At 40.7% G+C, this 26871-nt stretch overlaps 1 protein-coding gene across 12 annotated transcripts in view; it reads right to left on the reverse strand.

The window, feature by feature from the left end:
• Positions 1-1861: 1861 nt before the first annotated feature.
• The window catches only part of GIGYF2 (GRB10 interacting GYF protein 2), a 79526-nt gene continuing 54516 nt past the window's right edge, over positions 1862-26871 (reverse strand). For 5 of the 12 annotated variants that reach the window (XM_065675093.1, XM_065675103.1, XM_065675097.1 and 2 more), the window contains 21 exons: positions 23941-24158; positions 23688-23850; positions 23401-23601; positions 22734-22924; positions 21889-22048; positions 19625-19791; positions 19153-19241; positions 18043-18150; positions 17397-17494; positions 16825-16925; positions 15878-16039; positions 13988-14089; positions 10919-11077; positions 9523-9759; positions 8805-8927; positions 8109-8309; positions 7800-8005; positions 7346-7500; positions 5915-6084; positions 5389-5536; positions 1862-3285 (listed from right to left, as the gene is read on the reverse strand). In XM_065675093.1, the coding sequence (XP_065531165.1) occupies positions 3218-3285; positions 5389-5536; positions 5915-6084; positions 7346-7500; positions 7800-8005; positions 8109-8309; positions 8805-8927; positions 9523-9759; positions 10919-11077; positions 13988-14089; positions 15878-16039; positions 16825-16925; positions 17397-17494; positions 18043-18150; positions 19153-19241; positions 19625-19791; positions 21889-22048; positions 22734-22924; positions 23401-23601; positions 23688-23850; positions 23941-24158 (3227 nt within the window). In that variant the 3' untranslated portion in view covers positions 1862-3217. The remainder of the gene's footprint in view (positions 3286-5388; positions 5537-5914; positions 6085-7345; positions 7501-7799; positions 8006-8108; positions 8310-8804; positions 8928-9522; positions 9760-10918; positions 11078-13987; positions 14090-15877; positions 16040-16824; positions 16926-17396; positions 17495-18042; positions 18151-19152; positions 19242-19624; positions 19792-21888; positions 22049-22733; positions 22925-23400; positions 23602-23687; positions 23851-23940; positions 24159-26871) is intronic. The other 7 variants (XM_065675096.1, XM_065675104.1, XM_065675095.1 and 4 more) reach the window with 6 other exon arrangements.

A 26871-nucleotide genomic window follows, 5' to 3' on the forward strand; every position in this document is an offset into this window, starting at 1 on the left:
CCCGTTAAATCATTCTGCTTGCTGCAGTTCTTTGCAGAAGTGCCTGGCTGTGGGAGGAAGCTGGTAAAACAGAGAACAGAGCGGTGCCCCTGCATTGAAACAGTAAGTTAAGAAGGAACCTGGTGAAACGTGATCAAAACCAACTTCAGATCTCTCTAGCATCACATTCACCATCATCTGCCAAACTTGGATCAAAGCCCCATTAGCTTTCCAGGTTCACACTCCATCTGAAAAGGAGCTGGAAGTACATAAATGTATATGCAGCAGCAGACACAAAGCTGTAGCTCCTACTTTTTCCATCCCTGCTGATCCAAATGACATTGGCTACAGAAAGAGGCCCAGTTTGCTACAGAAGGTGACAGGGCAGTCACCTGAGCACAGAATCTGAACATGCCATCATCTTACCTTTGTACTAAATACAGGAGCCAGAATATTCAAGTATTAAAACTAACATCTTCCCCACTGGTCTATTATCTACCAACTCTCAGAAGGCAAGCAAGGTTCTCAGGGTTCAACAGATTATTGTTGCACGTTTTTCCCTTGCGTTTCTGCATTTCCTCTTACAAACTGACAAGTTGCTCCTATTCCTGCTCCCAGCTGAGCTGGGAATTAGCATGCTTTTGCTTATTTGTTACGCAGTATAGAGTAGTCCAAAATTCGCTTGCAGGAATTAGATCGTACCATTACAAAAACCCGCCAACCAAACAAGAACCAGAAAGTACTTATGAACCAGACACCTTATACACACACGCACACACACAAAAGTAGGAAATCAAACTAAGTAAAATTATCAGCCTAAACATGTGCTGTTCTTCTGAGACATCAGCTGAACACAATGCAAAGCTACTGTGTAAGTTAGATCTTAGCATATTGACTCCATATTCTTTGTGGTCATGTGAACAGTACAAGGACATTCATCATTAACTTTTACTGGGATTTTCCACACAAAACCAAGCAGCAAATAGAAAAAAAAAAAGGCAAAAATTAGATTTTTGTCTAAAAAGGGAAGCCTACAAGGTGTCCCTGTGGACCTTTGCAGAGCGGGGAGACATAAAACCTCTCATTTAGGGAAGGGAATTGGGGTGGGTCGGGTGGTTACTGACTGGCACAAAAAAGGCTCCATGGCCAAGTGTCTGTACTAACAGAAAGCCAGCCATGGCTTGATCTTTCCTGCATAAACAACACGAGCATGAATGCACATGTTTCTGTAAGGGGGGGGGTGGGGGGGGGTGGTGTTGTGGAATTAAAACTTTCTTGTCAGAATTTTCCAATCTTGACTTACTGGTGTTTATTTGAACTCTAAAATTATCAAGTAGAAAAAAAAAACCACGGGTATTCCTCACCAGGGAAGAAATAAAGCAGCAGTTGTTGTTCCACATCCTGCGTGTTTGCTTGTTGCTTCTTGAGGAAAACGAAACGCAAGTTGAGTTTTGGGTCAGTTTTAGCACCAGGAATCATCTCAAAACTCAGCTTGGACAAAAGCAAGCAGAAAGTTTTCTCTCAGATATAATACAACCAGGTTTTATTTAAGTTCTCTCTTCCCCCCCTCCCCCCCACCCCACTGGCAAAAGTTCAGAGGGAGTTTAAAGTTTTGTAAACATTTTAACTACCCCTCTTCCCCCTTTTATGAATTTACAAAGCAAAGGAGACAGGGAGACCAGATTTGCAACAGTTCCAAGTCTCTCCATGCTATTGGATCCAAAAACTATATACAAGTCTGCAGCAGTCTCTGTATAGTTACTGTACATGTTTAGGGGCAGGGGGAAGAGAGAGGAAGAAGAGGAAGAGGAGGAGGAGGAGGGGAAGGTGACCCCAAAAATTTAATAAACCAAATGAAATAAAATCCAAAGCCAAACTCCTCTTGAGCAACTCGAACTGTTTTCTTTAGGCAGTGATGACAGAACAACAGACACCTTTATACAACTCCACCAGAACCGTAGCGTCTCTTCCTTCACAGGTTATAACCCTCTGGGCATGGGAGATGGGACCAGGGGCTTGAAACTAAGTGCGTTTGGCAGTTTTCATTTCCTTTCTTTCATGGTGTATGCATGTGAGCAGGTGGAGAAGGGAAGGTGGCGTTAATCTTTCCGTGAGAGACGAAGGTTACACTTCCATAAATACTTAAAGATTATGGATCCCAGTGAAGGTGCATGAAATAGTTTAAGGTGTAGGATATAAGCAGGGCTGTCATTGCACATAGCTTCGCCCTCCACAGTCTCTCTTCATGACAAAAGGGCATCTCTGCTCGTTAACCTAAGCACTGCTTGAAATGACAAAGCTAAGACTGCTGGGGTATATATCTGAAAGCCAGTGTTCACCCTCAAAGACTAAAGATTCACACAGTAAAGATCCTACTGTCTCTTAAACGAGACAAATTTGCAGGAAAAGAGCTCAAAATAAACTGGTCCTAACCCTCTGAAGGTAGCATTTAAGGGATAAATTCAACCTGAAAGAAGAGATGCCACCCCTCTTTTTCCCCAGAGCAGAAGTCCCCACTTGTCCAGGAAGGCTGGAGTAGGCAGAAAGGGAACTCCACCAGCTTCAGCATCACCACCTAATGAAGACAGACTCGAGCTTTCCCTCCAAAAAATAATGTGCTGAGAAGGGCTGGCAGGGGGTGTGCAACTTCAAACCAACCCAAGCTAAACTGCGCCCGCCACCGCCCCTCTCCTGCTGTTGCCAGTTCTAAGGTTAGCTTATGAATGCAACTCCTGGCTTGGGAGAGCACCTCTTGCCCTGATGGAGCGCGGAAGTCAGTATCTGTGTGGCATTTTGGTTTTGACCAACATCTGTTAACCACAAACTCTCCCTCTTTCTCTCTCCATGACTGCACGTGTTGGATGTGGTAAGAGTAACCAGGATAGGGAAGCAATGGTTTGCAGAATCCCAATTGATTTCTTTTTTCCACGTATGTCAGCAGAGGAGATCACAGCACAGTGAAAGCTTGCTGCCCAAATCAGCCTTGTTGTGAATGAATCCTATCTCCCACCCTCCCAGGACTCTGAACAAAGTCCACTTGACTCTAGGTTGACAGTAGGAAAAATGCCTGTGCAGTCCTGGGCAGAAAGGGTTTGCTGGGGCTAGAGGAAGCAGCCTGAGATGATCGATTCTGTGATTCACTGCAAGGCGAAGAAGAACGCATGGTGGAGAGTACTGTGTCCAAAACGGAGAACCCATGGTTAACAGATGCAGGAAAAGCCAGTTGATTTGCACATGCTCAGTAGTCTTCCAAAGTCTCTATTTCTCCCATATTGAGCCGCTCTGATGAGGCATTCACTGAAAACCCTGTAAGCCAAAAAGGACTTGTGTTAAAAATCTGGATGGGGTATATTGTATTTGATGCAATACATTTGTTACACGCAGTGGCACGTGCAAGATAAAGTGAGTGATACCTATCAAATATAAACTCAGGTGGAAATTCAGTAAGGCTAGAGATAAAATTAAACGCTTCGTTCCTTAGTAAAAGGAACTTTATATTTAGTTAAGTATCACTTGGTCTTTAGAAAGAGGTAAGCAGAAGACTGGTTTCAACTTTCACTTAAAAGGTGTCATCTTTTACAAGGCACATCTAGGCACAGTGGTGACATGGCCGAGCTACATCTTGGAATGGATCACCTCTGAGTCAACTGGTACTTGGGATTGCCTGTCAACACTGTACTTACATGGTCCAGAAGGCAGAAATAGACATTTTGGGAACATAAAATACAGATCAACACTTCAGAGAGCATGAGCAATTCTATCCCTTAAAGTTTAAATACATGTATGTACCTATGAAATCTAGTGACAATTCCATGTATTGCTATGCTTTTTCACAAATCATCTGTTTCAGGAGTACAACATCAACATGTACAAAGTTATACAGGCCTATGCAGATGGCTCAAAATGCACCTAAACTTCTACCCAACCCTTTATCTGTAAGGGCTGAGGGTATAAAACACATGAGGAAAGTGAGAAAAAAAGCAAAACACATTTTCTACATGGAAAAAATACCATGCATCATATGCAACTTTCCTCATAAAATCCAATTTTTATGGTTGTACCAATCCCATACAGAGTATGGGAAAAAGGAAAGTTTTCCTGTGTAAGGCTACTTCACACAAATCTGACATTTCACTGCTCTGTAGGCTCACTCTCGGCTAGGAAACAAACTGCTTTTCACAGTCATTATCTTCAGCAGCTATAAAGTGCACTGTTCAGTAGGTTTTAGAGAACTGTTCTGGCTCCCCCTCGTGGCACAATGCTACCTAAAAGGTTTTGGAATTATTTTTAATAGAGCATACTGATTTTTGAGAAGCTGCAAGTGGTACTTGCCTTACAGCTGCAACTTCTTAGTCGTACTTTGTGATTTCTTCATCACATTACATGAGCGGGGTTTTAAACAACTCAACTGAAGACCCAGATCAGACTCACTATACTGGCACATGGGCTGGCATAAGTCAGGATTCCACTGAAAAGTTCCATATACTTTAATACAGAAAACACTGATTTAAGAGTATTGATTTTGTTGAGAACAAAAAGCAAAGACAAAAACCAGAGAGGGCTCTGTTAGAGCCTTAAAAAAACAGCAGTGATTTCTACATGGTTAATACCAGCCTGCTTTATACAAGCACAAGCTAAGTAGCACAACAAATACTGGCCCAGTGCAGTGCCCTCATTTCCTTTCTGTTACACACAGCACAAATGCAGGCTCATTTATTCTACTAAAATACTACAGTGATGCATTACACCCCACAATGCTCTCTACTACATGATCCCCCTGTATCTTGAAGGCCACTTTAAAGAAACCTTTCCATCACTGCTACAGGGGCTGGTTAACTACCATCTTCACATAAAAATTAAGATACAGAACATAAATATTAAAACCCCTGAGTACTAATGATGCAGACATCTCCACTGCCTCCACATGAAAACTTTTGACCACTATTCACCTTTTTTTCTAAAGATCTTTGACACCTTTTCTGACTACCGTGGTTAGCTCATCTAGAAAGGTAGGAAGGAATAAAGGCAAGCCTCAAGAAGCTGTTCCTCATGAGGAAAGAAAACGGGTTTTTCTTACAAGAATTATCATTATTTCAACAAAATAGACTAAGGTCCACTCATAAGAAAAACGGCAGTTTAAATGACATCCTTTAACTACTTTAATGTTTGCAGGTAATAACCAATGTACTGAAGAGGCCTTTTTAGGAGGAAAAGTTGGACAAATGTTTGATGAAACCGATACAGTATTTTTTAAATCATTAAATAATAATACTGAAACAAATCCTAAAGATGCTTCAACAGCTACCTGTTCTGCTCAAGTTTGATATTCCCATTTAAGGCTTACAAGCATTCCACACTCCACAACATTTCTCCCAAATCAAACAGTAATTTCTAAAAGTTAAAACTGACCTAGCAAGCTGGGATCTGCACGAACCATTTTCTGTTTCTTCTTTTTCTTGCCGCTCTGTACAGCCTCAAAATTGGATTGCTGGTTGTTGCTCTGATTGGTCTGAAAGACCGAATGTAGCGAACTGTGGTTCATTCCCCACACTGAATCCTAGACAACAAAGCAAGTTCAAGTTTATAAAGTGCAATTAAGTTTGGTTTATTTATACTGAAAACATTCAGAGAGCCCAAAGCACTTTCTACATCACGTGGCAACACTAGCCACTGATGCATGCATCCAGTACATGTACTTCACCTTCCTAAAGCATATCCTAGATCAGCATGCTAAACCAACTATTTGATCTACAGTTGGCCTCAACTGTTAAGTTATAGAGGAAACTCGATTTTGCAGTAAGTATTTGAAATCTGCTTTTTCCTCTGTATTTCACATGAGCTGTAAAATCTTGCTCATCCTTGTATCAACCCATCCTCCTATGAACTCAGACATAACCCCTATACACTCCTGAGGACTGTAGAGAGTAAGATTTACCTGTTGCTGCTGCTGTTGCCGCTGCTGACTGGCTTTCTGTTTGGCACGGCGCTCAAGAAACTGCTTGGCAAACTCCTTGGCCTCAGGAGTATCTCCAAGATAGGCTCTGATGTAATCATGGACCTCATATGGAGACTCCACTTCCTTCAGGAAAGAAACAAACGTGGGAACTGCAAAAAGAAAGCAGACCATGAGGGAATGCGTGTTGATACGTGAACACATGCACGCAATAAACACAAGCTTTGGATTTGTTTCAAATATTTGCTAATCTAGTAGCCACAAAACCCCCTTGCCCTTCCACTTGCCCTACAGTAAAACCCTGTGACACAATGCTTCATCTATAGTGCAGTCAAAGCAAGGGTAAGGAAGCCAGCTGATGCGATGAGAATGAAAAACTGACAATCCTAAGGGTATGTTACCCCACCAGATATAAAGCTCAAACTTAATGCAATGCCCAAATGGAAAACACTCTTTTCAGAGCTGTCATCAATACAAGCTCTTTTTGTCTGAAGCACAACAGATCACACTCCACAGTGACTGACCTGAACTGCAAGCACCTGAAGTTCCACAGCTAGGTCACTTGCAAGCCTTCCTTACCAGCTTTTCTTTTCTTAAACTATCTTTCTTGCACTGAGTTTTATTTTAACATGGAGAAGGACAAAGCAAAATCACCAGCCAGCCAGACACCACTTGTGGCACAAAGTAGCCTTGAAAGCATGGTAACACTGAGAATGTCTGACCCACAATGGCACTGTGGGGCCAATCCCTCTCCTCAGACACCAGATGCAGCTAGTTAGTACATCCCAGATGAGGCCAACAAGTTAAGAAAAGGGAAGCTGTGCAAAGTGTGATCCTCCTGGCTTTTAGGGCAGCACTGGTTCCCCACTCAGGTTCATGGGTCCCACAGAACCACAACTTTGCAGCATGCAGGTGCTGGAGTACAAGGGTTTGCACTGGTCCACACTGGAGGCAGTAGGATGCCTGCAGTACTTTGGTACAAGAAGGTACGAGTCTGTGATTTCAGACTGGGTACTCCTCTACATGCACTCCAGCAGAATTACTAAAAAACCCAACCAGTTTCACACCAAAAAAGGCTTTGCACACAGGCATATAACTTGGCCTGCGTTAGAAGTGAACTGGATCCTCATCCATCTGCTTGATAATGCTTCTGTGATCACCAAAAATCCTCTGGGTGGCAGACTTTATAACTGTTTCCCATCCCCCCTGATTTCATACAGTTAGGCCAACAAAAACCATGGAGAAGATGCAGCCAGCTCTTCAGACCACTACTAAAGATTTTTATTATAAAAATTTTGCTGACTGCATTAAAAACATTACTTTGATGCCATTACTTTCCCCCAGAACAACCTGCTCAAGAAACAAAGATATTGTTTCTCACAGTGAATCATTTATGTTCCTCCCACCTCTTACCATCTAAGTTGTTGGCTGTGTTGAGTGCATGAAGCATCTGTTCACACCACTGAGTGAATCCATCCTGGGCTTTATTTACCCCCTGGAACAATTTCAACAGCTTCTCCTCTTCTTCCACCTTCTTGTTTTGTCTACTTGTAATACCAACAGATTTACTGAGGTAAACAAAACACAGACAATAAATTATAAATTGCCAGACTTATTAACAGTATAGTACACAGTACAGTGTTACGAGACTCGCTAGGTTACAAGATGCAAACTGTTAAAGAACTAACTAATTTAAGTAGATTACAAAGTAAATTGTGAAGGGTCACCTATTAGCTATTTTTGTGGTCAAAACAGATCCCGAGTGCCACCGAAAAAAAAGGAAAACACGTGAAGACGTTATAACTGCTAAGTGATCATCTCAGGAGTGGTAGCCTTTCTTTGCAAAGTCTGCTTCCCCAATTCCTACCTGAGGCTGGCATTGCTTTTGTTTTTATTGGTCGAGTTACGAGGTCCCACTTCCTTCACTGCATCATCCCAGAAACCCATGTTTGAGTTTTTGGTATCAGCATTACTCCAGATGCTACTGACTAGGTCAGACGCCCACTGGTTGCTGGGATTAGTGTTTAGGGAGCCCCACACTGAATTCCCAATGCTGGTGTGCAGGTTAGAGTGCTGTTGAAACATAATAAAGAGATCCTGGTTATTAGAACCAGACATGGAGAACTGTCACGTACCGTTTCCCTCCATGTACTAATCAGACAAAAGCCATATGTACCGTAGTATTTCTGACTCTGTTCGGCTGCTGGTGTTGCTGTTGCTGCTGTTTCTGCATTTGCCGTGCCTCTTCCTGCTGTATCTCCAGCAGGGACTTGGTAGTGCCCGTTGGTTTGGTGACATTACCCCAGCCTGACAACTTTTGCTGCTGTTGCTGCTGCTGCTGGAGGGCCTTCATTAGTTCACGCTGCTGACGCCTTTGCTGTTGCATGCAAGACAAAAGTGCTTGTTCATACTTACAGAAGATCATTACTATTCAAAATTCTAGCTGGGAAACTGGTTTCAAACCGATTTCACTCTCTTCTGGAGGAGTTTGCCTGACCTACTGTTTTTTTTTAGCCATTACAATTCCTCTAAAAGGGGAAACACTTAAGTAACCAGTAAATACAAACAGTTTATTAGCCCAGAACAGAATAAATATGTTAAATCATGACTGCAGCCAACTAAGTAGTTGGTGTCTTGGAGGAAAAAATTCTCTCCTACCACCAGTTGTTCCCACCCTGTGTTTCCCAGTCTGTAACCCCCCAGCTGCCCTGGTCTTGTGCATATTACAAACGTATCACAGCATGAGTAGAAATAACTGTACCTGAGTTATACTGTTTTAAGAAACCATTCCTCATCCTCACCATTCCTAAATCAGTAGTCACATAGTTGAGTCTACTCTAACAAGTTACACTCCATCACTGTTAGCACTTACCTCTTCTCGAAGCTGCCGTTCTCGTTCTTCTTCTAACTTCTGAATTTCCGCCAGTGACAGTGTGGTCTGGGATTGACAAGCTCCTGAATTTGATTGTTGACCCCATGTTGAAGATGAAGGGAGCTGGGCCAAAAACCCCGCATCATTAGGAATTACAAAACATCTTAGAGAACACTACTAAAGTATAATAATGAAAAATAACAGCATAAGCCCATTGCACAAGGGGAAAAAAATCAGGCTACCTTTAAAGTTTAACACAAAACTGAAAAGTATAAGATGGAATAATTAAGTAGGAAAAAGTACCAACAGCGTATTTCTTTTAATTGCCCTCTGATCAGTGTCAAAGACAGTGTATCAAGGATAATTAACACATCACTGTCTAAAACAAAAAAAAATCAATTTTGATTTTAAAGATATTCTAAGCTTTCGGAACTCTGCAGTGGCCCTTACTTACTACAGCACTCAAAACATCTGTACTCATCTGTGAATCCCTTTCCAGTACACTTCTACTGACTGAACCTTTTCCCTTTTTATTTTGTAACCTATCCTCCTCTTGTTCCTCCCATCATTTTCCCAGTCAACTATTTATCCTTCTCCCCCTCCAAATAGTTCATCCATCCCTGCTCTGCTCAGGTGAGCCCAGACAACCCACAATCCAGCCGTGGTTTTACTTACTACACCAAACTGAAGAGGAAGTGAAACTACAGAAACACATTACCTTCATTTGTGCAAGCTGCTGCTGTTGCTGCTGCTGTTGCAGCCGTCGTAAAGCCTCCTGCTGCTGCTGCCTCTGTCTCATTATTTCTTTCTGGCGCTGGAGTTCCAGCTCCTTGCGCTTTCGTTCTTCTTCTTCGAGACGCTGTCTGGCTGCCTCTTCTTCCATGCGCAGCCGACTTTCTTCAAGTCGCCGTTGAGCTTCCTCCTCTTCACGTGCCCACTTGGCAGCCTCCTCTTCCTTCCCAGGACATAAAGAGGAGTAAAGTCTAAGTAGACTTGGAAGGTCAAAATTACTCGTACTCTGTGGTATTAACATTACAACAGAACAGGGAAAGGCCTTTGTATTTGGAACCTGTGCTGTGTAAGTTGTTAATTTATCTTTACATTTCTCAGCCCACTAATATAGCTTATGTCTCATGAAAATGCAGGGTTTCCCATTGCTCCACCAAGGAATGAAGTATTTGGAAGAGAATAACATCTCCGTAATTCAGACTAGCTAATTTCATAACACTTTCCTGTCAGGAATTACATACCTTTCAGTCTGACCTTCTGTCTGCTCATATTACTTACAGTCAAGTACTGCTACACTTAAATAAAACTTGACAGGAGTAAAGGGAGAAGAGATTTTGGCATGAAAGAAGAAAGCAGTGATACTGACTATTGTAAATTCAACATTAGAGTTGCAAAGGGTAAGATATTTCTGCTAAGAAAAGAAGATGACTGTGTGGTGGGACAAAAATGTTGACGAATGTCTTACAAAGGAAGTCCCTGAAAAAGCCTGTCAATTCTGAAGTAAAACTGGAAGTTAATGTGAAGCCAATCATGTTTCAAGGTTAGTTTGATTTAGGAATGGTGACAGTATGAATCAGGGGTCTGGAAGCTCAAGTTACTCATTAGGTACTTCTAAAGCTGACCCCAAAGGAAAACATAATAAGACAAGAAAAGGAAAGAGCTGAAACACTGACTGTGGGTATAGTCTTGGCATAGTACAGGAAGACTGGCAAAACCAATCATCTCAGTTGATGCTGAAGAAGTATCATTCTATAGTATGATTCTATAGCAAAGGCTCAAAATAAATCCTTATTATTATGGTACTGTACTCTGCCTTTCTTTTACAGAAATGAGTAGAAATACCATGCTGCAAAGCTATTCTTAAGACTCAAACATGAAGGAAGACACTCATTCAACACTAATCAATGTGCCTAACAGCAGATGGGATTCCAATTATCTACTCTGAAATCAGGATAAAGGTAAACTATTCACCTGATACTGTCTACAAGCTTTGCTTTCCTCCACCAAAACTGATGGCATCTGAGGTACAGATGCAAGTTTCAAAGCTTGTTCATTCTGGCAAGCTCCATAATTAAATATACCAAGTCCCTTATCCCATTTTTCACCTGTTTACGCAGTAACTCCTCTCGCTGCCGTCTTTCTTCCTCTTCTCTTCTTCTCTCTTCCAATCTTCTAAGTGCTTCCTCCTGTTGTTGTCTCTCCTCTTCCTCCCGCTGCCGCCTTAGTGCAATTTCCTGCTCCCGCTGTCGCCTCAGGGCTTCCTCCTGGAGTTGGGAACAAAGTGTCAATCTATAAATGCCATTTTATTGATCAACTGCATGAGAACACAGACTACAACATGGTCTGGCCAGATAAATGGCCTCAAGAAGAGCTCCTTAGCTCCAAACTATGCACTACTAAAAACAGCTCTATTAAACACTACAGACCAACATGTTAACAGGGTTTTTTTTGATGTAGTGTGTATCTCATACATAATTATTTTAATGAAAAAGAAAACACATAAAATCACTATCTTTGGTTTTAAAAATAATGGTGTTCAGAATGAAAGCAATGGGCAAGACTCCCCTTTCCAGTATGCACTAACTGTACCTAAACATATACCTGTATTTCAATGTGTGAGTACCATTAAATCATTTTTTGGGGGTGTCAGCTGTAAGTTAGAAGCTTTTCCTACTTATAGGAGTAGCTTTTTTCCTAGTTACAAGAGTTTCTAAACAGTGACTACTCAAGTGCCCTACAAAACTAAAACCACATCTCCAGACAGCAGAAATAAATTGAAGAAGCCCAGTGCATTTGAGGACACTGTAACCTTTGGAACTTAATGAACTTCCACAGATGTGGAACTTAATGAAAGGGCTTTGACTGGACTATTCCTATACTATTTAAATACTATGGGCTCTTGAGGGCTTTGATTTTTGGCTATCTCTATATTATTTAAATAGCTTCCAATAAATTACGGTTTGCTTTCCACATAGAAAAATTATTTACTTAACTCAAAAATAACACATCACCACCCATTCCTACCATTCTGAAGATCAAGGTAAACATTGTTTTTCCATTCTCCTACTTGCTTTTGGAGGAAAAGGGAATGACCAGTCTTTCGCTTGTTTCCTGTATGCTGCTACACGGGAGTGCATCTGTGTGTCCCCAGTTCTGACTTTCCCTTAGCATTAAACAGCCTTGGGTTTTACTGACTTTTCTAATCTCTAAAGTCTAGCAACTATGTTAAGGCCACCCTACTTTTCATCCCTTTATTTTTCTCTCCACTTTCTGACTTACCCTACAAGCTCAAACCTACAGATCCTACTGTTTGAACAAGAACTTCAAGTTTTCATGAATACATTTTCCTTTTGAATGATCAGTACTGTACAATTGTCCTCTCAAGTTTCTTTAAGCAATATATTATTTATAGGGCAAAGGGAGACTAACTGTGCAACATGGACATAAATTTTGAACTCTGTTAAATCAAGGAAATTAATTCTGAAATCCAAGTCCCTTTTACTCAGTCTGGTAACAAACCTTCTATACACAGCATAGATAAACTGCAGTACAGTTAACTGAACATCTGGACCAGGTGTTTAACACAGCTAACTTCAGATGTCTACAATATAGCTGTCAGTAGACAGAGGATTTTTTATAAGCAATCCTACGGCACCATCTACAAGCCAAGCGATTCATACTTTTGTGTATCACTTAACTGGTTTAGTGCTAAATGCAAGTACAATAAGTGTTAAGTTTTGCTTCTACTTGCTGGACATAAACCAGCAGCCTTTGAATCACCATCTCATTAATTAACTCTTGATTTGTCATATTCACAAAAGCTTTAAGTACAACACGCATCACCTCAACTCTTTCTGTAACTTGGGCCTGTAAGTGTATGGATTGGACACATGCAGTCAAGTTGCAGTAATCGTGTCCCCAGTACAAGTGCTGAAAAATTTCTGCTTATTGTTTATTGCACTGAAAAGTCTACTGAAGAGGCTGGAGGTGTGCCAGTATGTTTTTCTTTGACTACAGACCACACACCAGGATCTCAGCTCAGGATGCCAAGCTACTGCCCAGGCTGGGCAGGATGTTCAGCACTAGTCATCAACATAAAATATACCTGAGATGAACAAAGTCACCAAGTCCTCCTATAGGACAGCAGCTCATTGGCATCTCTGCCCTACTTTCCTTTTGGGAAGCAAGGCTAGAATAGACATGAATAAAGCTGTAGGGATCTCCTTCTTGCTCAAAAGGTACTGTTGAATAACAGCAATTTATAAAGCCTGCACTCTCCTAAAGAACTAAAGCTGAACTGTGTTGTACCAGCATAAGGGAAAAAAACTGCAAGGTTATGAAAAGTTGGGAACCATGCAGCTGATGGAATTCTTTTTTTCCTACTCTTCACAGCTATAGAAAACACTGATTTAATGTTCATTTCTGTGTCTTCTTATTATTCAATTATTTTTGTTTGGACATGTGACCAAAAGCATTCAAAGCTCTCCAGCATCCTGCCACTAACTTTTATGGGAAACAGACTCATTCCTTTGGCTCTTACTGGTCCCATATTTATGGCTTCCTCCTCTATAAGAATCCCACTATTCTTTAGCATCTTCTCTAATAATTGTTTTCAAGTGAACATATATTGCTGTACACACAACTCATTCTAGGTCTTTTAAAATACCTGTAATATAGCAGAAAATCCATAAGTAGCAATCCCCATTTCAATAGACACTGGATTCTTCAATAGAATATTATGGATTTTTTTTGTAATTGGTAGCACCTGCATTCTGCTTGCTTATGTCACTAGGACCTAATTTTTTTCATTTTATGGATCCATCTTTGACCCAGATACTTTAAAGGGAGCACTGAAGATGTAATTCAGACAAAGCAATTATTACCTAATTATTAAACCTCACATTTGGTTCTTGAAAGCAATCAACCATTACAAAATAGAAGATATTAGACCAGAAACAAAAAAGAAATACAGGGGCTACACAAGCTGAGCATTACTGTTTGCAATTTCACAGTGCAAGTAACTGAGGAAAACCATGAACAGAACCAGATTCAACATTTGGTATGACATTTCATCCTACAGAATTGAATGTCTGTTAGTTTTGGTTTGGGTTTTTGGTTGTTTGTTTTTTTTTTTAATTTACTTAGAATTCACCATCAACAGCATATTTACTAACCTTATATACTAGTCTTTTATGCAGTATTACATCAAAAGCCTTCCTGAAGTCCAGGCAGATTAAGTCTACTGCTTCACCCCTCTCAGCTCTCACTGTCATCTCCTCAAAAGAAGTTAATCAAATTTGTTAAGCATCATCTCCTCTGTATAAATCCATGCTAATAAAGCAGTTCATCCCTGATTCTACAATGCCTTCAGAATTCAGATTCAAATATTAGACCAGTTTCTTTTTGTTTTTAAAATACATAATACAATATTCTTTTCTCTTTCCAGAGAAGTGTTTAAACCCTTTGTTACCTTTTCAAGACTTTACTGCTCAGAATGAAGCATTGTGGCAATTATTCCATTGGTAATGAACTAAGATAGTTGCTGTTACTGCTTTTCAACCCCATTCTACTTCCTCCTTGTAAATTATTTCCCATGACATCTTACAGAGTCAGATTGTTTACCATACAAATCCAAAGAGGACAAAAAACCTTCATAATTTAATGGACATTTCTATGACGTTATAGACAGTAGCAAAAGCGTTAATCTGAAAAGAAACAACCCAAGTCTATTTATTTGAAGCCACCATGGATGACACACATTGAGTTACCAGGTGATCAGCTGAAAAATTAGTTATTAGAACAGATCTAAAGCAACTTATTTCAAAATTTAAATTTTTGAGTATATTACTGCTTTAATGGTACAGTAAAGCTTGAACTTGAGCATCAAAGGATGCTTTTATACTTTATACCATAATGACTGGCTGTAAACAAAAGTAAATACAGTAAAGCAAAGAGCCATTAATTTACAGACTTGATTCTTAAAGATACCATGAAAGTTAACCACATAATGCAGTCTCTTAAAAGAAATCTTCAATGACAAAACCCAAAACAATGAGTAAATTGAGGTCTGTGACTACCTAAAGATTCTAGAAGCTTCCTCAAAAGTGTCTGATCCTTAAACCAGGAAAAACACTTTACGACTGCCTACCTAAGGAAATAGAAAATATGATAAAGGACAGAATTATTTATTACTTTCACCTTTTATTCATGTGCTACTTTAGAGGGCATTTGTTGACTAACTCCTTGGTTAACAACCTCACCAATGCGCTTGCCCATATCCTTCACATACAGAGTGAAACTTTGAACTTTCACTGTCTTTCTCTCCTGCAACACTTAAGGAACAATTAATCTTTCTTCCATACAATATTCAGAAGTTACTGCTAGAAACCACAAGCTAATAATGCCTCAATTTCATGTTCTTGCACGATTAAGAACATACAACTGCGTTCATTCATCCTGCAACACAAATCACGTAATTCATTCTTATCTGCTTGCCCCAACTACATCCTTCCTTTTCCAAATATCAACTCAAGAAAACCAAGCTGACAGACTATGTGACATAAACCAGATACATTATTTTAAAAAAATTCTTTACTAAGTTATAAAAACCCCCAAACAAGAGGGAAAAAAAGCTAAATGCTACATCACTTTTTCCCCACTATAACCCTTTATATTCATCTGGAACAGGTCCAGACCATACCATTATAAAAACACTAGACTGCATAAATCATGAATAAAGATTAAGCATGCAATAACTGGGCAACTAACTGAATTCCAGTATTGACACTAAGAAGCTGGGAGGGAATATTCCACAAAGAATAAAAGCCTCTCATCTCACAAACAGAAACCTATCTTGAATCGATGCATCAAAGCCCATTTCTCAAACTGCAATTTGGGCTCTTAAAATTAAGAGTAGAAGAATAATTTCATATACTCACATGAAAAATATTAGAACTCTCTTCATACACACCTACCAAAGATTAATTAGACCCCACAGGATTCTTAAAGTGAGTTTTTTAAATCATTAAAATTAATTATAGATTAACTACATTGAGGAAACTCACTTGCTTCCTGCGGGCCAGTTCTTCTTCTTCCCGTCGTTTCCTCTCATCTTCCTGCTGCCTCCTAAGTAGCTCTTCTTGTTGCCTCCGAAGCTCCTCCTGCCTTTTCCTCTCCTCTTCCTCTCGTTTGGCCCTCATTTCCACTTCTCTCCTCTCTTGCTCTAGCTACAATTCACATAAAACTACACTCAGATGCAGGTAACGTATTCCTACACCATTTCCTAGGACAACTCTGTGGAGATTATAGTAACACCATAACAAATAAGGCCTCTGACAGATGCTCTCCCTTAATTGTAATTTTACCTATCAGCTGGCTGCCTACTGGGGTCAGATTCCTCAAGTAGTCTAGCACCATGTCTGACAATTTCTGTTCAGTAATGAACATCAGTTCTCTAGTCAGTCTTTCTGTATCAGCTCCTTAAAATAACCTCTGACTTCAGAAGCTAGTAGCAAGTTGATTGCAGCCATCATAATAATAACTAATTTCAGGAAATGTACAGAATCATAAAGGTTCAAACTCACAAAAATAATTTAATACTAAACTAAATGTGAAACAACCCTGACAAACTTGAGGTTACCCAAACCAACTCTGGTGACAAGATGCAAAGATTAAGAGCACAACTACCTGCACAGCATGACAGCTCATGATGATTTCATTTTGAAACAGAGGTGGCTAGTGAATTGGTTTTAGTCAGAAGCGTAAAACACATAAGCACTACTTTAGAGGTCAGTAGTACCTCCACAGCAATGGTTGCCAAACAGCAGTCCACAAGGATTTCATTAACTGGTTTCTATAATCTCTATTCCCTTTACAGTGTTTTCCATGAAAATACAATCAAAATCATACAGTGGCATGAAGACTGAGGAGCTAAGTGTCTTCCACTGGCTTAGGAAACAGTTCATTGCAGAACAGCAATCCCAACTTCTTACAGTATTAAACAGTTTCTGACCTTTGCAGCTTTGGCCTTCTCGAGCTGCTGAAGTTGTTCTAGAGCTGATCCCTGAGCTGCAGTATCAATGGGGAGATCCCAGACACTGCTTCCTTCCCAAACTAGATAGGGAAGAAAACAAACATTGACAAGCAAAAATAAGCACATCAACAAAAAGACATATGAAAGGGAGAAAATCTTGTGTATGCTGTTACGTTTTATGAACTAAAATCATGACAACACATTAGTCTTAGTCAGCAGAGGGCCACCTTTTCTTCCTGTAGAACAAGGCTTGTCAATTACTGAAGCAAGCTTGGGTTTCCAAGAATTATCTATTCAAACTCCTCCCATCAGAGCAGACCACACTTATAGCACTCAATCCCTTAACATCAAAACTTCCTATAACCATCAGAAAAATTACCACATTCTTCACAGCTCAAATGAAATCTAAATTGCAACGCCAAGGAGGCTGAACCAATTAAAAAATACTGATAATTTCCCCTCATGTCAAGAAGGGAGTGATCATCTCGAAGATGCTGATTCTTAATACACTAACTTTTCTCTACAGGTCTGACACATGCTAAGCGTCTTACCTGTAGGTTGTGAAGCTGACTGTAGTTCCCATATTGAGCCAGTGTCCGGCACTGACACAGACCTTGTAACAGGGGGCATCATGTTCTGTTCAGATATTCTGTAATACCAACAGGAAGAATCAACATGCCACTTCCAGGGACAGGAGTGCTCTGAACACACATGAGATTCAGTAACTTGTAACATACTCCTTTCCTTCCACACCTCTATTTAAAACAAAAACATGATGTGGACAACACTAGTTGCTTGCAGAGTTCTTGCTTATCTCATCCCTACTGCCAAGTCAATGGCTGAGCCAGCTACTGCTACAGTTTCATGTTTGCGCTGATAGGCTAGTTTGAGGAACAAGCATCTGGTATTGCAGGACTGAGCTGGCAAAGCCATTCTGTTACCGACACAACAGATCTGTCAAAAAGGTACGATTTCAACTATAAAGATTTTCCCTAAACATTCTCTGAGATAAAGGCTATTTATCTAAGGAAGTATTTGACATCCTGCATCTGTATCATATTCACACAATCTTGAAAACATGTAATGCTCAAATATAGGCAAACTTGAATAGGACAGACACTGACAAGATTTTAATAATTATATACAAGTTAGCATATAGGAGAGAATGGAATACAGTTCAAGTCTAGGCTAACTCACCTCATCTTCAAGGCCTGGAACTGTTGCAAGAGAATAGCGAGCTGCTGCTGCTGCTGGGATGAGAGGGCTGCCTTTTGCTGCTGAGCTAGCACCTGTGCATATTGTTGTCTTCAAAAGAGAAGCAGAGAATCACTGGTATTTGTTCACTTGCTTATTTATATAATGCCCAAGTTGCAGAAGCTGCACAGATTCATTCTCCATGACTAATGCCCACTGACCTATATAATGTACATGCTAAGTACTAAAGGAAACCACAGAACAGGGCCCTTGAAAAGAATCAAAATACAAGAATAAACCAAATTGGCCCACATGACCACACCCAAATTTCTCTCACCCTCAACTACATCAACAGATTGCTGTCCAGTGTTTCCCTGTGCAACACTACTTCACTTTTTTTACATATTACACACAGATTGCTCAAATTAATCTGGTTTTGATGACTGCTCACCTACATAAATTAATCTCTTCCCCAATATGTCAAGGCATCCCCAGTACAGAGGCAAATTCCTGCACAATCAAATCATAAGCTGACAAACAGTATTCAAAAATCATTATCATGGCATATGCTTTCAGGACCCCTGAATGAGTACTCTGACTCCTTTCTTTTCACCAAGCTCCTAACAAAACAAATTGTTAGAAGCTAACCACAGATGAACAACTGACAGCTTTAGCAAAGTAGATGACAAAGCACTTCTCCCAGCAGTTACTTTCCACTGATCTTCATTGAGCAAGCAGACCAAAACTAAGTTCTGCCTTCTCCATCTCTAGTTCAAAAAACTGTAGCCTTCCCCTAACTCCAGAACATCTGAGCTGCATTATAAGGACAGCCAAGACCCAGCTTGACCGTAACAGCTACTTATATAGCAGGTCTCAGCACAGGAGCTATACATGATACTGAAAGAGATTCTCAAAAGTGTGCCTGAGGTAGCCCCACTCTCTGCTAATCCTGTCAAGGCCTCTGGTGCTTGTGGAGACAGGCTACTGCTGCGGGAGGTGAAGGACTCCCAGCCCCATTGCCCAAGGAAATAATGACAAGAAGGTGAACCCAGACGATTAAACATGCAGAGCAGAACACAGCCACTGGAAGATCTCAGGAACTGGCAGTCTTACTGTATTAAAAGATGCTGATACTGGAGGTGCTGCATTTGGATCAAGGCCAACTCTTGTTGCCTAGTCAGCCGCTCTTGGTCCAGTTCGCCCTATGTTTAGGAATAAAACATTTTATTTTAATAATATATGTAATAACAGTAGCATACTGCAAATGCAAACAAACAATCTAAAAGATGTATTCTGAACTGAAAAGACAAAGAAAACGGAAAAATACCTATACAGAGATCAACATTTACAAAGTCTGTAATATGGTCACTGTGAAATACACAGTGCCTATATACAACAGGGCCAAGCCTTCCAGCCACAGACATGGCAAACCAAACATTTTTAAACTGAGTGTCTTTCCTCCTCTTAAAAGTTATTTAACTTTGGTGTTCGGAACACCTGAAATTCCAAGACAGAGCAGCTGACATGTAAATAACTTCATTTCCTTTCTACAGGACTACTGGAATACTGTAACTGTCACAATTACCAGATGTGGAAGTGGTGCTGGACCTGGAGTGAAGGGAACCCTGCCCCACATTTTCATGATGTCTCCAAGTGGCTGGAAAGTCTCATCACAAGCTCTCTTAACCAACAGTGACATAGTGAAGTATCCAGCCTGGAACCACTCTGCCATCTCCTGATTACTGAAAGGACCTGAAATAACAACAACCAATACACATGGCAGGGGGGGGAAGGGGAAGTAAGGCCAAGTTGAGCATACTGGAAACAAAGAGCATGGTGCTTGTTAAAGTAACACAGTACGTAGCATCAAGCCTTCCTGTCCATCTCATCCACTTGTCTGGAGAGAGTACATTCAAGTCTAGAGTGTCAATGCACATTAGGTCTTTACAGTGGCTACAGCCTTTAATGAAATGTGCATTACTCCTTTTACCATGTACTGGAGAGAGACAAGACAGCTCTGAAATGGAAGCCAAGCAGCCACAGCAGTGTGTAGCGTGGTCCTGCCTTCCGACACACTTCCTCACTACTTCAGGCTCAACATCAGGCTGACAACAGCTGCAACTTCAGTGTGGACCTCAACAGTATCTGCTAGCTGATAGTGCTGCAAGCACAAGCACTACTTTCCCCACATACACCACACAGATAATTAAACCATCTTAGCCTGTTCCAACTCTAGCCTTCAAATCTGAGGAATTCATGTTTTACAGAAGTTTTGCTTCTGGAACTTAGACAAGCAAATCTACCTCGGATAATTACATTTTTTAATATCATGAGGAAACCAGTTTCTCTTTCCTTCCTCAAAGAGTTACACTTTTTGTTCTCTTCATCTTTTCCTGACAAAGATTTCAGTCATTCCCTTCAAAGGAGGGCTCCTGTACTAATTTTACATATCCTAATTGACACAAAGCCAATATAAAAGAATACTTAATGTAAGAACCATAAAACCCCAAGTTTCGCAAAAGTATCTTTTGAAAAGCAAGAATGTTCAGTAAATTCTTGCCTTCTCTTTCTGAAGCATCTTTAGAAGGTAATTCCTCCTAGAGAATATGAAACCACAAGAGGTATCACAGAAAAAAATTACATGGTAGTGTTTCATCTTGGAGGCCACATTCATAGAATCATGGAATGGTTTGGGTTGGAAGGGACCTCAAAGCTCATCCAGTTCCAACCCCCTGCCACAGGCAGGGACACCTTCCACTAGACCAGGTTGCTCCAAGCCCCATCCAACCTGGCCTTGAACACTGCCAGGGATGGGGCAGCCACAGCTTCTCCAGGCAGCCTGTGCCAGGGCCTCACCATCCTTCCCTTCATTTCAAGGAAGTACTTACTCTAATAATAAAAAAAAAAAACCACAAAAAAGCTTGAGATTATCACTGAGCAATAAACACCCAACAGCAACTAACACACAGTTTAAAGTACACTGAGCAAATATGAACACTTTATAGTTAACATCCTGTTAAACTTAAAAGGGCAAGAAGAAAACCCTGAAGATGTGCAATACCTGCAGACGAGACTGGCACAGATCCCACGAATAACACCCCCTCAAATCCTATCTAGAGCTCATCACTGAGGAAGTCATTCATACTCAACAGTATTAGCAACTACTACTTAGTTTATCACTGCTTAATTGTATTTTCGCAAGTCAGCTAACAACTGCTAAAACAGAGCCCCGAGACCTTCGAAAGTACCTTCTTAAAGCAAAAGATGCAAATATCTACATGAAAGGCTTATTCCAACTTTGATGGCACAAAAACTGGAATTTCTTCAGCAAAAACTGCAAGCATGAAATTGTTTGTATTATATGAACTAACAATGCACTGGCTGCAAGTGTGAATTAAACTGAGATCACACTTGAGCATTGCTCTTTGCTCTAGATTCTAAAGAGATTGCCCTTCCATCAATACTGTGTCTTCAGGCTGATACTAGAAAGCTGATTTCAGTGTTTCTCATGGATTCTTCAACATCTACTGAACATTCAGGTTCTTGTTTTATTTCTACTACTATCCAGAAACTGAGTAACTATTGGCATGAAACAAGTTCCATTCTAACCTCAATTTACAGAAACAGGAAATGATAGCAAACGTTATCCATGGTAACTCTGGACATTAGGCATTCTGAGCTGATGGGGGTAGTGATGGGCAGATCTATTTTCAAAACCCAGTTCTAGAGTGGTACATTCCCTGCGCTGCTTTTGTAAAAACATGCATGAGCATCTGCTGGAGATTATCTTGTGAAGAACTCTAACAGTTCTGTGAAACAAAAGAGGAAGTGTAAAGGGCACAGACCTACCCTGAATTTCTCCTTGTGGATCTTTGTAGTACCACTTCTGCATGGCTTCATGGAACAACGGCATTGAGGAACCCTTTGCTCTGTGCTCTTGAATTTTTGCTGCTAGTCTTTCATCATCAAGGGCACTGTCCTGCAGGTATGCCACCATCTTCTCTGCTTGCTGCAGGAGACATCAAAACCAGCAAGGAATACCAAAGTTAGATGTGTGCTTACCAATTTGAAAATGAGTGTGCCAAATACAACCCAGTGCTCAAAAGTGCACAAGGAATTACAAGCAACTCAAGGACTTGGTGTAACAGCACCACAAACCCTCAGCTCAGTCTACCACCATGTCAAGATCCTGAATAAGCGCGGCTGACCTACTTAAGAAAAGTTTTAGAACACTTGCCAACAAGGTCCCACACAGTACCATGGTGAAAAAATAACATGTTCATAGGAGCACTAGCATGAAAAATACTCTGCACCCCAGCTGTCACTTAACTTCCATGCACACAGTCTGCACTCCATTTAGGTATTTAGTTGTGGGTTTTGTTTAAAACCTCTTTGACACCTTGTTTTATGGTTTCCAAGACAAATGGTAAGGCTACTTGACAGTGGTCGTAAGCATTAGGATCTCTAGCTTTTTAATAGTCGGTATAGTACCCTTATTCAGAAAGGTACTACTTCAGCTTGAATTACTCTCCAAAATAATAACGGAGGAAAGAAAAGCAGCTTTCAAGTATGCACCATGGAGTGTAAAGTTTCAGCTGCATTTATGGTTTTATGGGCTTCGAGTATTTTTTTTTGCATTTCAAGTTCCTCCAGTCTCACAACTGTCAACAACTAAGGAATTTAAGAAATTTCACCTGCTCTAGGTGTTTGAGGCCCTCTTCATCATCTGGGTCAGTGGGAATGTTGCCCATGCCTGGAGCTGCTGTGACAGGTGTCTGAACTGGCCGCAAAGCAGGATTTGAATTGGAAACAGGAGGAGAAAGATGAGCAGGAGAAGCTGTGTCTGCAGAAATCTGTGGCAAAGGTTGAGCAACTGAAGCCAAATCTAAAGAAAAGTGTTAGAGATAATGAACTAAAAAATGAAAACTTACTGTAGAAAAACATTCAACAACTCAAAATTAGCACCAAAGCAAAATGATTTTCAAATCTTCCTATACTGGTACTGCTTACAGCGGAGGCACCCAATCTTACTTCAAGGAACAGTTTTAAGTCCAAATAGTGCAGAACTCCACACATTCCAGTAATCCTGTTCCCTGGCCACAGACTATTTGCCCAGACTATCTGCTCTACAACAATAAGGCATATCCACGACTAGCTGATGTTTCTCTAGACTGTACTGCAAAGTGAAGTACTTGTACACTGCAAGCATTTGAGATGGCATGTCCAACAAAACATGTATTTTTAACCCAGTTGGTGAACTCTGGCTCTTTGCCTCCATACTACAGTCCTTGCCTCTCAAGAGGCCAACTTAATCACAATGAGTAATGGAAACTTACTAAATTTACCTATCAAGTTTATTACCTTCCCCTCTGCTGGACATTTTGGCGGGTGGTGTATTCTCCATTCGATTCTCTTTATCCTCTGGTTTTTCTGTTCTTTCTGGCAAGGACTCTTCCTTCCTTTCAAAAAGGCTTGTCTGCAGCAGGTCTGGAGGCTGGGATTTCGGTGGGGTATCTGACCTAGCAGCTGGTGAAGACACTTGGACTGCTTCTTCCACCGCTTCTGTAACATTGCACGATTCTACGTAACTGAATTAACGGAAATACTAGACTGCAGCATAGAACAGATGTGCAAGACATTCCCCTTACCTGCCACTACTCTATCTGTTTTCTCTCCCTCTTTCTTGGTGGTCTTTTCATGATCTTTGGCTTCTTCATTGTGGCTCCCTTCAGAGTCAGATCTTTCTTCACCTTCCTCCACGGGTCGGAAGTCCATCTCCTGCTCCTCAGGGATTGGCTCCTTCTGCACCTTCTACAAAGTCAACATAACCATTCATAATCCATTCCCAACATAACAGGATACTTGCTCAAAGCAAGCAAAGGGCCCAAGACAGCTGTTCACCTTTAAAGAGAGAAACGCTCCAGAAGAGTCAAATGTTCCCATTTCTTCTTCTGCATCTTCTAAGCACCACTCAGGGAGACTGTCCCTGTCATCATCCATGCTGCCGCTCCCACACCGTACCCGTCGATAACCCCGCTCGTCATCTCGTTCCCGGAAATCGAACTCAAACCTCCGCCGACGCTCCATGTGCTCTCGCCAGCCTGCAGAACGAGGGCCGTCTAAGGTAGGGGGAAAGCAACTTTACAACACAGTCCCAGGGATAGTAGCTTACTTGGGAGGGTGAAGGGGTCAGTGAAGAGATGACAGTGACAGAGAAAGGCCCTACAAGGTACAATCCACCTATGGACAGGCATTTTGGAGGACAAGGGAAAGAAAATTAGTATTTTGCCATTAAGCATAAGACTTGCAAATATTGTTCACTGTATATCCCCCCACATTATAAATTGTATTATGAGTATTATAGGAACCAAATGAGGCTAAGAAAATTGGGCTACATAACCTAAAACATGCGGGAGCACCAAAACGGAAAACGCAACACTAGATGCTGATTGAATTTACCAGCCATCATTGACTTAAAAACTTCTCTGGCATCTTTGTAAGATTTCATGTTTACTTTGAAGCAAGCTGCAAAGTCACATCCTGACCATACCACCCAGAGACACTTGTGTATACGCATGAAAAATGCACTGCCAACTGTTTGAATACCTTTGAAAACACTGTTAAGACTCTCGAATAGTAACTTTTTAGCCATGGAATACCGTAACTTGGAATGATAAGGGGAAAAAAAATGAGAGGGAAAACTTTCCAATTTCTTCAAGTTTTATTTTACTTTTCTTTCTAATCTATTCAGAAGACATCTTCATTCAGCCAACCTTAAAATCCTCTGACTGCAATCATGCTATTTAAACTGTAAAAAACTTGCTGCTAAGGAAAACAAATTGGGAGTGAAAGGACTGTAAACAGCTTTCCATCCAATAGAAGCTATCTTTACCAGAAAGGTGCAAAGAAAAAATGAAAGCATCTTAAGTTTTTAAGCATCTTTTCTGGAGAAAAAACAAAAATTAAAACAAAATTCTTTTTTTAGTCTCAGAATTTGTGCAATCAGTGCAGTCTCGCTGTTCATCAGATGGCTACCAAAAAAACCTCATCACAGCAGAAGAAGAAACTGTGTCCTCTGTTCCATATGCTTCATATGAATGAGGAATGTTTTCACATCAACCCTAAGTATTTAATATTAACCAGGCAAAAATCTGCCTTTGTCTCACAAATGCAGGAAATGTAAAACAAACCCCTTCTAGAAGCCCTGTGAACTTTAAGGTTACATTTCATCAAGGAAACACAGAAGGTTAGACTTTAACCAGGCCTTCGCTATACCATATGTGCTTACCTACAAATAATTCCACTCTATAACTTAAACCAGGCTTGTAGTTACGCCTTGGAAACTAGTAACTGACAATTTTGGTATGCAAAATAGTCAAATCAATGTTCTGAGGCAATCTTTTTAACATCATTAAGGAAAGATATAAGGCACAGTAAGCCTGCACTTATCCCATCTTTTCTGCCCGCTTTAAAGTAGTTCTTAACATCTTAGGCCTCTTATGTCAACCTCTTGTCCATCAGTAACTTCTCAAAAAGTACGTAAGAAAAGGCAAAGGCTCACTGAAGATGCAGCAATGGAGTAAGTACTCCAGAGACCTCCCAGAACACTTCTGGACACTGAACTGCTGGACAGGGTGCTGGACCACCTTGTCTAGGCTGTGATTTTGACAAGGTTGTACCAGATGATCCTTAAGGTCCCTTCCAAGCTGGTATTCTATGAAGTAATAGTCATTTTCCACATCTGCTTCATAAGAAGATGCCTGCAACACACCCCACACATCCCTGCCCACAGCACTCTAGACTCCAACTTGGTGCAAATGCAGGAGGTGCAGATTTCTAAGGGCTTTCTTTTCAAGCAAGTCAGACATACAAACATCTCATTAAAATACTGCTAAATTTTAAAAGAACAAAAGCATCCCTGGGAGCAACCTGCAACTAAGCAGGACACAGTCTACCTACCTAAAAGAGGAGGCCTGGCACTGGAACTCCACTGATACGGCATCAGAAGCAGTGTTAAGTTAACCTCCCCCCTTCTCCTAAGAAAAATAAATGCATCAAAAGCAGGACTTCCTTTGGAATTGGAGGGCTTTTTCCAAGGTTTAAGTGTGAGAGGTTGCTGACAACTAGGCTGGATTTCTGATTAAAACCACAGGCAGGCATCTCCTCAGTACAGTAAGCAATGTCTGCGTTAGGTTTCCCAATACATGGGAGAAAAAAAAAAGCTATGGCGTGAACCTGGCAATTAGTGTACAAACAAATTAACATCTCTGCCTGTTTGCTGTCCTGGGACTCACCAATAGCCGAGCATCAATTCTTCAGCTGGCTTTTGCATAGAAGAGGAAAATGCAGTATTAAGAACCTTTCGTACAGCAGTAAACGGACCATCTTGAGACTATGCATTGAGAAAAGCCTTGATTATTTATACATGGTTCACACGCTGACACCAGGAGCACAGGCTCTTCATATTGAGACCCAGAAACATGGGTTTTGAAGGTGATTCTACTTATTTTGTTAATTTCAGGTAACTTCAAAGTTCAAATTAAGAGATTTTGTTTACCGTATGGTCTGCTTGCAAAGATTAAGTCACAAAACCTTTCATAATTCACATATTTTCAGAGCTAGGTGCACAATCAAAAAGAAGAGGTAAGTGGAACAGACACATGCCCTTGTTTCTTAGTAAGAACTAACGTTTACAAAAGCCCAGTTAGAGTACAGTGAGCAACTCAGGTGTTAAGTACAGCACTGACAATCTCTAAAGTAACACAAAAGTAAAGACAAATCTTAAATTCTTACCTAAGGTTTTTTAAACAAAACTTAGACAAAATATGGCTT

This window comes from Lathamus discolor, chromosome 3 (assembly GCF_037157495.1).
Source record: "Lathamus discolor isolate bLatDis1 chromosome 3, bLatDis1.hap1, whole genome shotgun sequence".
NCBI lineage: Eukaryota > Metazoa > Chordata > Aves > Psittaciformes > Psittacidae > Lathamus > Lathamus discolor.